General features: G+C 43.2%; 1 protein-coding gene across 1 annotated transcript in view; it reads right to left on the bottom strand.

Moving 5' to 3' along the window:
- Positions 1 to 15,167, bottom strand: part of Slit3 (slit guidance ligand 3) — a 571,841-nt gene that overhangs the window by 509,359 nt on the left and 47,315 nt on the right. The window contains exons 2-3 of the mRNA XM_040748452.1: positions 13,899 to 13,970; positions 7,983 to 8,054 (exon numbers count right to left, since the gene is read on the bottom strand). Coding sequence (XP_040604386.1) covers positions 7,983 to 8,054; positions 13,899 to 13,970 — 144 coding nt within the window. The remainder of the gene's footprint in view (positions 1 to 7,982; positions 8,055 to 13,898; positions 13,971 to 15,167) is intronic.

Here is a 15,167-nt window from a genome sequence, read left to right as displayed (position 1 = left end):
AGTCACTTTCCACAATGATTTTTTTTAAATTGGCATTCACTAAAGTTCACTCCTTGCACTCTAACGTTTATGGGTTCTGACAAATGCACAGTGCTCCAGAGTCATCGTTTCAGAGTCACACAACAACACTTCACATGCCCAGCCCTTGTCCTCATTGTGCTCTCTATATATTCAAACCTCCACTTATTGTTCCTTGGGTCCCTAACAACCTAACTTCTGATATAGTGTTCATCTTTGTAATGAACCACTAAGCTATCTTACAAAGTGGGCATACCTTATATACGTTTTCTTTGGGAAAGACTCGTTTGACTCTTTCATCCATGTTTTTGGGGGGGGTCGCTACTTCTTTCTTTACTAGATTTTTAGGGGATCAAGGAACTTTTTTCACTCACAATTTGAGAGTAAAGTAAACAGTGGTGAAGAAGGAAGGGAAAATGAGCAGCTCTGGCTGTGACAGCAAGAGCATGAAGCTGCTTGTTCATGTCTCCGCAAGCTAAGAAACAGAGGGAGGTAGGCTTTTGAGGCTTTTGAGGTATGGCAGGCTATAACCACTAAGACACTACTTCTTCTTTGTTGGGCCACACCTTGTAAAGGTTCCACAGCTTCCCAAAACTGTGACATTGCTGGGAACCAAGTGTTCTAATGCAAGAGCCTATGAGGAACAATGTCCACCCAAACTCCAGGATTCCACTCCCAACCCCAGAGCTCACAGCCATTTCCCAATGCAAAATATATCAAAGAAATGCTCCTGTAGTCTTTAACAGTACCAACACTGCTTCAAAGTCTAAACCTCTTCCGAGACTCAAAGTGATATAGCTGTTAGCCCAGATAAAATAAAATAAAAACACTCACACAATACCAATACACACTGACAACAATAACTCCCACTCTGAAAGGGATGAATGGAGGCATAAAAAAGCAGAGCGGACCAAAGCAAGTAAATGCAACTGAACAAACGCCAAACCCTTCAGGGTAAGATGTAAAGGGTTGCCGTGTTTTATTCTTCCACATACGAATATTTTTATTTTCCCAGCACCGTTTGTTGAAAAGACTTCTCTTTCCACTGAGCCTTGAAACGTCATAAAAAAAATCAATTGATTCTTCTCATGTGGGTGTATTTCGGGGACATCCCATTGACCTGTGTTACATCACTTCACTAATCTCATCTTTTCTTGATTACCATAGCTTTGTTGTAAGACAGTGTCATTCTGACCGCTGTTCTTCTTCATACACACTGGCAATATTCATTCTGAAATGCTTCTTTATGTCTAAATTCCTTCTAGGATACTTTACCCCCTCCTTTCAAATCTTGCTTTTCTCCAGTTGTGCCATTTCTGAGGTTTAAAAGATTCTGATTACATTATTTAATAATGTTTAGGATCTTAATTCTTACAACTAGTTTTGGAACATCTGTTCAATTATAATTGCTATTTTCTCTATAGGTATTTTTGTATCTTTTCACTGTTTCCAAGGTGGCAATTATGCCCCATATTCTTTTTATTTTTCTAATTAAAACAACTTTGCAGAAACTTTACTTCTCTCCCCTCCCCTACACTATGCAGCCTTTGCTAGCCTGGAATTCGTTATATAGAGCAGGCCAACCTTGAACTCACAAAGCTCTGTCTGAATCTGTCTCCCAAGTGCTGGGATTAAAGGTGTGAGCCATTACATCTGGCTTATTCATTCATTTCTTAAGTAATATAAATATTCTTGAAATTTTATGAGGAAGAACAAGGAAAAGATACCTCACACCTTCAAACCTCTCAAGTTCAGCCCTATTTTGTTGTTAAAAAAAAATGAAAACTATGGTCTTGGTGTTTCTAAGATCTGACTCCTCTGGTAGCTTCCGGAACTTTCTAAGAAGTTCTCCTGCCCTGTCTGCTAATATACTATTACAAAACTATTGTACTGACACCAAGCCTTTCCGGGAGTGGGGAGAAAGCCATGTTTTTGGGGCTTGAAGAGTCTAAAGGAACCAGAGTATCCCAAGTCTTGATCCCCCATCTTTATCACAATTTCTTTTTTTCCCCAGTTGTTACAAAGAGGCAAATGGAAATATAATTTGGAGCAATTTTCTTGACTTCATCACTGTGTCCATTACTTTTGTGGAGCTGTGACAATATATGCCTGATGAACACAATCTATGGAACTACTTATTTGGCTTATGGTTTCAGAGGTGTCAGTCCATGTGGAAGGGAGGACCTGGCAGGACAGAGCAAAAACAAACAAACAAACAAATAAGTACATAAATAAATAAAAAGGAAAAAAGAAAAATATAGCCTTGGAGTTTTGATTGCAATTTATATATAATACTGTATCACATCTTTACTAATTTCAGAAGATATGTGTCCTAATCACATTGAATCACGTTCTCTGGGTCAATATGTAAATATGTCAATATGTAAATACACGACTCAGTTACAAACATTCTGAAATAGTCTACTTACAGATTCCTTACTGGTTTTTAAAATTTTCTGTTGTTAGAGAACACAGTCCACATGATTTCAGTCCTCTGGTAATTACTGAGGCTGCCTCCCCATCTTGCCTTCTCCCTCACCCCTGCCCCTTCTTCTTCTCCCCCTTTATCCTCACCCTGGTTCCTTCCCACCCTTGGTCCCTCACTCCCCCACCCCATACCGAGGACTGAGCACAGGGCCTTGCATATGCTAGGTACAGGAAGTGCTCTACCAATGAGTTACATCTCCAGCTGAGACTTGCATTCTAATCAGGTGTGTAAGCATTTCATCCACGCTTGCAAAGAATATTTTGTAGTTGTTCCTGCAGTGTTCTCCACACAGCAATTAGAGCAGACTTGCAGAAATGCTATTAAAATATTTGCGTGCTAATAATTGTGCCTGTTTTGTTTCTTAATTAATGAGAAGTAAATATAATAATGAGCCTGTTTATTCTTTTAGTGCTTTCAATATTTGCCTTACATATTTTCAGGCTACGTTTTTAGTCATATACATAGACTCACTGCATTTATTAATTGTATTTACTACTTTATCAGTATGAAATATCCTGCCTTATACCCAATAATGTTTCTGTATTACAAGAAGACCATTTTATTCAGTAAATTCTTTTGGTGTTTTCTAAATACTACTTCCTACATTTTCATTTCCCAACCTTCCCCATCTTTATGTTTAATTTATTTTTAGAAAATTGCATAAGTATTGGCGTACAGGAGAGATGGCTCAGTGACTAAGACCTATTGCTGTCTTGCAGGGGACCTGAGGTTAACTAACAGCACTTACATCAGGTGGCTCTCAATGGTCTGTAACTCCAGCTTTAGGGGACACTCTGACACTGGCACTCATATGCCCAAACACACACATAGCAACATACACACATGTCCATAATTAAAAATAATACACTTTTCAAAAGTACCTAAGTATTGTGCATTTTTAAGTCTACGCTGTCACTCTGTTTTAATTGCTGGCTTAGCCATCTGTGTATAAATCATCTTACACCTGCATTTGCGCACAGCGCCTTACTGTCTATTGTCTGTCTGCCCCATTTGTTCCCCAGTAATTTTTCTTTCCTTTTATCCCTCATTTGGATTAGCGATACACTTCATCACATACCTGCCCCCTCTCCCTCCCTTTGGATATTGCATTCCATACCATGCTTTTTAGAGGATATCCTGCTGATTCTAGCAAACATCCTCGATTTTAATAAGGCGATAAACATTAACACCATTATCACTTTATAGATAATTAAAGAACCTTTGATGATTTTAATTCTCCCAACTATTGTGTTGCTCTTGCTATACAAGGTTGCTTAAATCTAGATTAATCAATGACATGTCCTCATCTTTCATGACAGGAACTCTTTGAGGAGATCAGGGTGGTCACCCTAGGGAAGGGCTTGTTTACTTGTTTCCCTCCGGTTTCTCTGAGCTTCATCCTCTTGGAATGTTCTGGACAGGAGAACTGGGATGTACCTAAGGCAGTTTTGACATAATCATATTAGGAACATTATTTCACAGCAATGGTCTGAGACTTACATTTTATCACACCAAGGTCATGCTGTAAAGTGTCTGGCACACTACCTATCCCCTCATGAGGACTCCTCCACTTTGGCACCAGTGAGCTCTGGGGCTGGAGAATTCCTTCTTGGGGGATGTCCTATGTACTTTAAATTTGTCAGACTACTGGCCTTAACCCTTAGTTGTAAAAATAAAAAATGTCTCCAGGCATCCCCAAGAATCCTCTCAGAGGAAGGGGAGTTTTATTCCCAGCTCAGATCTACTGCCATAAAATAAAAAACTTCAAGTATTTTTAGTGAATATCCCTTAAGTATCTACACTCATTCCTTGTTCAGAGGTCTAAGATTAGCAATGGCTAAATGATTCATATTTCCCTTAACAGAATCACTGTTCTGGAGAGAACCAGTTTGGAAAGAGGAAGTGAAGACATGGTGTCCAACACTAAGATGGGGCAACGATGCGCTACTATGGCAGGAAGGTGTGTGAGTGGGATATGCAGAAAGCCTCATCCTAAATGGGGGAGGGTTAACAGGCTATGGAACCTTGAAGAGGAAGGACCAAGTGGGAGGTGACTGTGCCACAGTTTGGGGTAGGGTGGGGACACAGACTTCTATAAGAGATTGATACTGGCATGGGAAAGTGAGTTTGTTGTTCTCCTAAGAACAACATGTGTTTTGTTTGTTTGTTTGGTTGTTTGGTTGGTTGGTTGGTTGGTTGGTTGGCTGGTTTATAGAGACAGGGTTTTTGTGTGAAACAGTCCTGGCTGTCCTAGAACTCACTCTGTAGACCAGGCTGGCCTCTAACTCAGAGTTCCATCTGCCTCAGTCTCCAAAATGCTTGGATTAAAGGCATGTGCCACCACCACCCAGCTTCTCAGAACAAGTGTTTTTTTTTAAATAAGAGCAAGCCTGTGCCCTCCTGCTCTCTGGCTTCTTACCTCCCTAAATCATCTCTTCTTCTCATGCAAACTCCCATCATTGATGCCATCCACCATGATGCAGCACAGGTAATGGGGCCCTCACCAGAGGCCTGGCTGATGGGGTCACCCAATTTATATTGATAGCCTCCAAAACTATTCATTAAAGCAACTTTTCTTTATAAAGTACCCAGCCTCAGGCATCTTGTTATTGCAACAGGAAATGATCTAACAGAGGGGGCACCTAACTCAGTCTAGAGTTCTTCATGGAGGAACAGAATTCCAAGTTAAGACCTGAAATTTAATACTCCCTCTCTTTCTCAGTGAGTCCCCGAGAGAATAAGCCAAGAATAAAACATTCAGGAGGAAAAGTATCCAAATCCATTTACTTTTTAGGCTGTTTTAGAACAGAAGCAATAAAAATATTCTATTATGCAACACAGAGACATGAGTAAGGAGACCCTGGAGCAAGCTACCGATGATGGCACAGCCACCATCTACTTCTTCAGTGGTTAATAACAAATATATTGCATTTTCTTATTTCATGTTACTCAATGTGATTGAAAGCAGACTGCTGAATAGAAAGCAGATTAACACCAGTGAGGATTCATTTTTGTCTCTCTGTCTCTGTCTGTCTCTCTGTCTCTCTGTCACTCTCTCTCTCTCTCTCTCTCTCTCTAACACACACACACACACACACACACACACACACACACCTATCATCTTGCTGACTCTTGATGCCTATCAAATGACAGAGACATCCTATCCACTGTCCAAGTACCTCTCCAGCTTCCGTGGAACAGAAGTCAGACGACCTACCTACCCACTAAGCTAGCGTCTACCTCCTGTCATACAACTCAGTCACTTTTGTCAGTCTTCCCTGTAGTTTAACTATAGCTACAGTGCCAGTTCACAGGATGTAAGAATGGATAAGTTATACCTCTTCCCAGTCTCACATGGGAACTTCCCTACTCGATGACTTGCTACATTTGTACATTGCAAACCAGCATTAAAGCATGGAGGATTACTGTCTCTGAGTCTGTACTTGGGAGAGAGAGAGAGGCTCTACCAGGAATGTCCATATGAGTTTGTAGGAATTAAAAGTAAATTTCCACTGTGCTAAGTCACTGAGATTTGAGAGTTTATGTAGTATTGCAGCTAGTATTACCCGCCTAATATACCAAAACACACAAAGAGCCAGGTTTGCTCAGCAATTGTAATCCCTTCAGTTCCCCAGACACGCACGGTATTTTGGCTTTGTTCACCACTCCAAAGCTAAGAGACCTTTGCCAGAGCATTTCTCCAAGTCTCTGGAGCTGAGTGGGTACGGGAGAGGCTATTTGCAGGGCCATCGCTAAAGCTCACACTTCATCCAGTGTCTGCAACACAAGGATATGAAAGGACTCGGGCTTTGATGTCAGACAGATGTGGCTTGGAACCTTACCCAGCCCTGACAATTCCTTGGCTTAATCTTCCTGGGCTTTTGTTTCTTCATCTGCAAAATGAGGGGAATGACACCTCATTGCTGCTTGTTGTAATTTGGCAGAGGGGTACAATAAAAGAACTGATCACATGTGAAACACACACACAGTTTCTGGTGTCTCCAAAGCCCTCGCTAATTCTCTCCCAACAACCATGAAATTAACAAATTAAGAATTTATTTACCCTTCTAATCACAAAACTAAGCAAGAGTCAGCTTTTTCACACTGGACCATGTGTTTATTTTTCTATGTAAATGTTGGTTATTTCACAAAGAGGAACACGGTTCAACAAATACTTTTATGTTTTCTTTTGGTACAAAAACAGGAGAAGGTAAATCTTAGAAAACTTGAAAATCAAAACGTAAGCAAAGATAATGTAATTTTTCTAAAATAACCATTTTCTTTTACTAGAAATAAATGTCATACCTTCAAACTATTGACAGCAACAGTCATGCTGGAGTTTGATCCGGAAGGAAACAGTGGATGAGACAGTCCACACAACAGTGGGAAGGAAAACATTTTTCTAGGTTATACCAATTCCCGATGCCATGTGGCCCTGGATATAACGACTTGGTGGAGAAAGGATGACACATCACAAGAAAAGAAAGTTGTGTCTGGCAGTCCATTTCACCACAGCAAGTCTCCATAAAGAGACTTGTCTCAAAGCAAAGGATCTTTGGCAACAGGACAGATAAGCAGAGATGTGTTTTTTTTCCAGGTAAGCTGGCAGAGCCATGAACTGTTGCAGTCCCAGATCCCAGTACAGAATGAAGCTGAAATGTCAGGGCAATGGGGCTGCCGGGGGAGGCACCGATGAGAGCCGCCCACCAGCATGACTAAGTGCTCTTGGGGACAATCCCCACTCAGAGGGTAGAAAGCAAATATCCAGATGTTATGAGCTGTCAGCTGTGATTAACTGAAGAAAGGTGAAACTGCCCACTTAACCATCTGAGCAACCTTCCTCATCAAACTGACCCCAGAGTTTTCTGCAAAAGCATTCATGGGTAAAATAAATGGAGGCTCCACCCAACTCCCAGCCCCATTTCTTTTGCTGCCCACCCTCTGATCAAGTCAGAACAGCGGCCTATTTTAAACCAGTGGCAATGTGTTCTCTCGTGGAAACGTGTGGGTTTCCTGAGACAGGCTGGCGCTCAGAGAAGCAGGCACGAGGAAGGCTGCGCCCACTCGCCCATCCTTCCTCTCCCACAAGAGTACCAGGAGGAGTCCCAGGAGGAGAAGCCTGAGGAGGAGGGGACGATCTGCTGATGGCTTCCATGACATTATCTCACTCCTGAGAAAGGAGAAGCTGAGGTCTGGATGGAAGCAGCCCCACGTGAGGAAAGCCAGGGCTACCTCAAGCCCAGGAAGAAGAGATCCAGTCCCAGATACTGCCGGCCTCTGTGTCCTTTTTAGAACAGTTTATATGGATCTCAGTGCCTCTGTTACATGCTTCAAAGCAACTTGAAATACAGTGAAAACATTTCATCGAGCATTGAAGGTTTGTTTTACCAAGGCCACAAGACCAACTTAGAAAACAAAACAAAATAAATGCAGAAAACATTTTTTTCTTAAGGATACAAGGTTGTGCTTTACTTACAATCGCTCCAGCTGCTTCAGGTCCTGGAAGGCGCCTCTCTCAATGATGCTCACCTGATTGTCTTCCAGATGCCTGGAATCAGAAAAGCAGCCAGGGTCAAGGACTAAAATGGTTAGGGATCCCCAGAAGAGGCCTCAGGCTGTGCAGTCACATCACATATCCCTTCCTAGGACTGCTGGGTCCCTCCAATCATTCTGTTGGGGTAAAATCACTATATCCGTGTGGTGTCAAGGTAAGCAGGATTCCACCGCCTGCACACTGCTACCTGGCAGATTGGTTTCCATGTCTCTATTTTTTTTTGTTACACATATTTCTTTATATAGGAACAACTCAAGATTAAACTTACATTTCTGACATCCCCATATGATCAAACTAATATTGGTCTCTGGGACTTCGCCTTGAGTTAATGTTCCCTTGGCATTTTCCTTAGTCCATGCTCCACGTCTCTACTTTTAAGAATGTACCCAGCAAATGTCCCCCTGAGTGCACAGAAACGGAAGAGGTAAAGCTGCTCCTTGGAGAAACCACTCACATTCAACACCTCTTCACCTTGCTCAACCTCACGGAAAGGACAGAGTCACTGTGAATCAGCACTGTGCATAAGATGCCAGCCTGGGCCCAAGGATTCCCTCTTGCAGGGTCAGGCTCATCCCAACCTCCTAGAGATAGCGACTTCACAAAAGTAACCCCCCTCTCCAGCCACAGGCTTTATGGATCTCTAAGTTCTCCCAGCAAGTGATTAAAAGTCCTAAACACGCTGCATAAGTGAGCTTGATCCATGCACTTGGCTTGCCCTAAGAGTTGACCATACAATGAAACATTTGTTTCCACGACTTACCAAAGAGAAAAATCAGAGCTTAAATTGGATTAGTTGAACAGAGGGGACGCAATGATGATGCATGGATTCTGGGTAGGATACGGGCCAAGAAAAGACAGGGACTGCATTTGGTGGCTGCGTGGGATTTGGGGGATATGCATCTGTGATTGAAGGCTGTTTCTTGAGAGAAGGAGGAATTTAGGAAGGGCCACAGTTTGCTCAGGAATGGCAGAAGCATGGCCTAGGGGAGGGTGCATCTTCTCTCCAAAATAGACCTTCCAGGATGACCCCACCTCTTGGAATAGCCTAACCTTCAGCATGTTTTAGACTTAAGATTCAACCCAAGGGTGAGAACCTCACTTCCTCACACTCCCAGGTCAGCACTGTGCCTCCCTCACCACCCCACCCCCGCCCCCTGACATCCTCACTCTTCCAGCCTAGCACCAGGGGCTACATCAGCCCACCGAATGAGAAACACAACTATGGGCCCAGCACGTACTGACTTTGCATAAACGAGGTGAGTCAATGATGTGAGGTTTCTATCAGGGCACACAAGGATAATTGGTTAGGCTCAAATATGTAACACATTTGTGCTTACAAGTATTAACAGACCTAGAGGGTCAGCCTGTTCATCAGAATCCTCAACCTCTGAGACCTCCCATTTTTGTGACTTCTGTCCCTGGCAGGCCACTTCCTTCCGGGCCACTCACTTAACAGATAAGAACAGAGTAGCTAAGAAACTTACCCAAGGGTAACTGCACAGTTAAGGAGAGGACTTTCAAGCCCCCAGTCTACTTTAGGATCTCTGTCCTACTTCTTACTAGATGGTGGTGTTGTATTGGGCAAACTAGTCTTCATCTTTGAGACACGGTTTCCTCATTTGTAAAATACAGAAAATAAGACATCACAGAAGCACTTGTAAAAATAAAAATGGAGTAAACAAATCATCAAGCCCAGCATCTGAAGTAATAATCTGTAATGTTTAATAAATGTTCCTCCCCTCCCCTCCTCATCTCCATTCTGCCATATGGTAAGGAGGCCCTGGGAAGTTAACAAGCTTTTATTACTACATTTACTAAACAGGGTGTCAATTCAATACTAGTGACTAGGGGGGGTTGCTCGGCCAGTGTTTTCTAATCAATCAGTCAACCAGCGCTGGCTGTCATTCTTCTCCAATGAGAACAAGGACTAACTCTAGAGTGGCTGAGTGTCAACCTCTGGATGTTTGGAGGTACTAAACTCTGACCTCCTAGAATGTATCTCTTAGTTTTGTATTCATTATGATACCACCACTAGTTTTGTTCAACAAACAGATGTGTAAACACCTGGGTAAGGTTTCTGTCCCTGCTCTACCTTGCTCAGAACCTGGGAAGCTGGCTTGTAGTGGCTTTTCCAAAGAGCTTCTTGGCCTCTACTTACTGTTGGCTTCAGCACTGGGTTTTACTAGCAGGAGCCAGGAACAATAGAAGGACAGTGGGGTTGGGAGATTTGCCCTTCTGTCTCCTGACCAAACCACTCCAGGGTGACTGTGTCCCTCTGACAAAGACTATTGATGCTTTTTTGGGCTCTAAGATTGGGTCGCTCCCATTGGTCCCCAGTGACTCTAGGCAGGCATGGCTCTATCATCACTAGGCTAGGAAATGTACTCTTCCTGGAGTCTCTCCTCCCACCCACACCTGTCAATGATAGATCTCCTCACCTGCTCCCTGCAGTATCCTTTGATTCCTGTTGTTAAAGTATCCAGGATGCTTTTCAGGTTGACTTCCTAAACCCATCAGAGTCCAGCCTCATGCCTGGCACTTAAAAGCTCAGTAAAGACTACTTGACAAATAGAAGCATCTGTCAGTGGATAAGTGAGCCACAAAACCTGCGCAGAGACGTCGAGCAGCACTGCAAACTAAGGGTACGTAAGGAAGCTGTTGATTCAGTTCTAGTTTACTGGCCAGATGCAGGAGGACATGGGATCGAGGTCAGGCTATGTTTCAGGTTCCCACATGGGACGCCCAAGGCTGGTGTCTGTTCTAAGTTAGGGGGACACAGACTGTGTTCATTTTCAGTTCTTTGGCACTCCTTTCTTTTTTTCTCCACTAGGTTAGAATCGGAAATGGTCCTCATGTGATGACGGCTGAGGCGGGGTTTAACTCTTTTATTAACCCCATTTGGGATAAAGCTGGCTTCCACATTGTGAACACGGCAAATCCTTAAATGGATTACTAAGAAAAAATGGATATAATTGATACCAACAGAAGAGACTTTTCCCTGCTCCCAACCTGTGGGAGAGATGATTGTCACAGGCAACTCCTACATCTCTGCCTCATTTAGGGAAAATCGCCCTGGGATGAGACAGAAGTTCGACAGCCTCTGTTCTGTGTTTACCCATTCACCTGCACCATATTAGCAGCTATAAGGCATTCTGCATGGAAATGGGGGGCAAGCTCAAATTATTCAAGACTATCGAGTCTTTTATTGCTTCACCATAAATTGTAAATAAGAAACAGACATGGGGAATATGCCAGGATGTGATGAAAGCTTTTCAAAAGAAAATAAAAAAGAGTTCTCTAGGTTACTCAACTAAGAATAGACGGAGGGAAAATGCGATTAAAATGTTTGGATATTTTATGGGTGTTAGAAGGCTTCTCAGCTATTCCACCTAGCAGATTTCTTTCATCGAATTAAAGGGCCACTTGAAAGGGACTGTCTGTGAGCTGATAAGGGAGATAATGAAACAGACCTATTAACAGTCGATAAAGAAAGAGTAAAAGGCATTTTGGTATTGCTTACCAAAACAGAAGAATGCACCAATTAACTCAAAAGATAAACTGTAGTCAAAGAAGTGCTGCAGACTCTGCAGAAGACATTAATGTCATCTTTTGTGAGTATTTTAAACTTTCTATTTACAGAGAGCAGATATGGAAATTGGAATTTTTATTAGTCTCTCTGATGCAGCAGTAAGAAAATCAAAGGGTTATTTTTGACTTGGTTAGAAAATGAAGCAGTAGGTGAATTTTGACTTGAATGAGAAAGCATCTTCTACAGACACAAGTGGAAGAAATAGGGGCAAAAAGACACAAAGCTAAAGACTAAACACAGTTTTGCTTTTTAAATCAACAAATGACCTAGAAGCAGCAGTCTCCTGCCTTTCTTTTTAATACAAAGTACGTTAAAACTGAACCAAGGGATCCCTCACACCTATGCCAACTTCCCTTCTGATAGGCATAGACATTATCCCAGCAGTTACTCACTTGACATACACACAGGTGCTCAGAGCACAGGAAAGGCTCAGCACAAGGGAGGTCTTCACTCTGAGGATGACCAAAGAAGAGAGAACAGGTCTACGGAGGGAGTGTCTGGTAGCTGGAGACCCAGCATCAGATTCCTGCATCCCTGTGCACTGGCCCGGAGGAGCACACTGGTGACACTCTGCACACCAGAGCGGCATGTCCTTCTCCCCTCCCTCCTCAAGAATGCATGCACCGGAGCTGCACTTCCTCCCTCCCCTCCCCCGCACCCAACAATCCTTCTCCTGTGTGAGCACAGAAGTTTTCTAATTCCAACTCCTCTGAGGCTCACTATGTGGAGCTGAGGTTCCTTAATCCAGGGCTGTTTCCTCTCCTGCAATGAGGGGGCCCTAATAATGCCAGCCTCATTCATATGTTCTGTCACATGACTCTGCACCAGGTAAATGGCAAGTCATCGACCAAATGTTGGTCGCTGTCAGCATTAGCATGATTACTAACACTTCTCAAGCAAGAAATCCACATTACCAAAGCTCTGCTTCACAAGTGACAGGCAGTAATCAAACGATGCTCGGGGGAAATGTCAAAGCCCCGAAGCACTCCGTGTATAACTAGAGTTGAGAGGACCTTGAAGTGATCACTCCCTAGGCTGCTGAAGGGAAAACTGAGATCCAAGGGGGAACAGGGACTTCCCCAAAGTTGCATGAGCAATTAATTCCAAATCAAATCAGAACCTGATGCTTCTTGTCCCAAGGACAAAATCATCCTGTTCTGTAAAACTGTGAGTAGAAGCAGGGATGTGGGAGGCTGGAGAGATTGGGGGGGGGTTCAGAATACTTGTTGCTTCTGTAGAAGACCCAAGTTCAATTCCCAGCACCAGTAGGACGGCTAAGAACCATCTGTAACTCAAGCCCTAGGGAGTCTGACGCCTTCTTCTGACCTCTGAGGGCACCAGGCACACATATGGTGCACACACATACATGCAAGCAAAGCACTCATACACATAAAATGAAATAAATCTTTTAAAAGTATGTGTTAAGGGAGATGGAATCTGGTAGCAATGAGTTTGCAGTAACCGCCGATAGAGATGAGCCAGCCAAGATTCCATGACACAAATAACATCAAAGCTGGGATCAAACTTCTCGGGCTGCACTCCTGGGCAGGAGCCACACTATGGGTAAAAATCAACAACAAGGAAGGGGGGACGGCAAGAAGAAAACCCAATTGCTCCACTGTTTTTCTGAATATCAGACTTTTCAGTGAACAAACAGTTCAAAGGCGTTTTCTTACCAAACACAAACCTAGGGTCGGGTAAAAATTCTCCAGTACTCAGAATGGAAGCACATTGGTTCTTGTCCCCCTATTCCATCAATGTCTACTTCAAATTCTGCAACCTGTCTGCACAGCTGTGAATGGTCAGCAAGGATTCTGCCCTTGCCTGCCCCTCTCCATCTCTCCTCCCCTCCTCTCCATTAAGCAGGAAGATAAATAACATCTGTCCCAATTGCTCTTTTAATGCACAAGCTGGGGAAGAAATTATAATCTCTGTGGAAGGGAAGCATGGTTAGTCAACCTGACATTGCTGTCATCCAGGAAGCAGGGCATGTTGACTTAATTCATTTATTGCCTTCTGTTTTTCCTGTCACTGGAAGCCGGTTCTTCTATCGATCTCGCCCAGCTAGCAGCATCCAGCCATACGATTTGCTATCTGTGAACACTTGGTACAGTAACAAAGGGCTTTCTGCAGCAGAAGCATGAATTCCTATGGCCCAGAGCTTGGGAATGTGATGTCAGGGTAGTGCAACATTTCACAGGCTGAAGAGCTGAAAATGAAAACTCTTTGGCGCACCATCTGCTACTTACAAGACTCGGAGATTCTTTAGCCCAGCGAAGTCCATCTTGGTGATCCTGGTGATGTTATTTCTGTCCAGGTCACTGCAATGGAAAGAAAATTCAGGTCAGATTTTTGCAGGTTACACTTACAGTCTATTCAATGCAGACTGGCTTGGACGGGGGGGTGGGAACACGCTGTCTGTCAGGGAGAAGGCAATTCCAATGATTAATGATATCCCTTGAGCATGCCCAACTAACCTTAAGGAAATTGTATGGAATAAGCCATTCATTATGTATGTAGCTGAGCCCAGTTACACTTAACTGCCTGTCTTCTGTGGTCCCTTCTTCAAGAAACAAACACATCTCTCAGTGGCCCTAGGTCCTCCAATTTTCAGATTAATTTGTGCCACTAAAGCTGAGGACCCCTCTCAATTCCAGGGGTTCCAGGGAGTAGCAGCTGACACAGGTAACACTTTTAATCCTTCAATCCCTTTCATTGTTTTAGGATTCATGCATGATTCAAAGAATAACTTTCTGTCCACTGGGGTAGCAAAGCAGCTCAAACTTCCCAGAAGCCATCTTGCCATCACTAAAGGACAGTGTTCCAGACCCAGAAGATGAAAAGAGACATTCTTCATGCCGTCTAACATGTTAGTGTTTGGATCTGCTCATGTCGGAAGCCAGATACTTCTGTATTTTAGCATGTTGTGAGCCGACCTATCCTACTTTATTTTTATTTTGGTTTAAACCAGCTCAGATTTCCCAGAAGCCATCTTGTCTCCATTAAAAGACAGTGTTCCAGACTCAAGAGATGAAAAGAGCCATTCTGCTTCTATTTCTTGAAACCAAAAGAATGGTCACTGGCTTTGGTACATAGCTAGATAGACATAAACAGATAACACAATCTTGTCAGATAGATGAAACTCGTCTAGCTTCTGGGTTTAGCATCTGAACAGGTGCCAACACAGTCAAGCCTGTGCATAGCATGTAGTAAAAGCTAATTCCACACAGTAGGCAAAGGCAGCTGCATGGATGATTCCTGCCTCAACTCAGAAGCTTATGAACATTTGTCATGGGGGAGCTGAAAGCTCAGCGTGGCAGTTACTGGGGTAAAGGTGAAAGAGGCATCATGGGTGGTAGGAAATCAAGGTTAAGGGGAACTGAAGTTAAGAACAAACCTGTGAACAACTGGATAAATATTCTGTATTCCCTACAATCACCTACGAGCCCTAGATGGAAAAGGGGGGAGGGGGAACCATAATGTTACAACTCTTAACATGGAAGCTGAAGAATGACTCC

The sequence above is a fragment of the Mesocricetus auratus genome, unplaced genomic scaffold, assembly GCF_017639785.1.
Source record: "Mesocricetus auratus isolate SY011 unplaced genomic scaffold, BCM_Maur_2.0 Super-Scaffold_100007, whole genome shotgun sequence".
Classification (NCBI taxonomy): domain Eukaryota; kingdom Metazoa; phylum Chordata; class Mammalia; order Rodentia; family Cricetidae; genus Mesocricetus; species Mesocricetus auratus.
The sequence above is the reverse complement of the archived record's forward strand: the minus strand, read 5'-3'. Positions and strand labels throughout refer to the sequence as shown.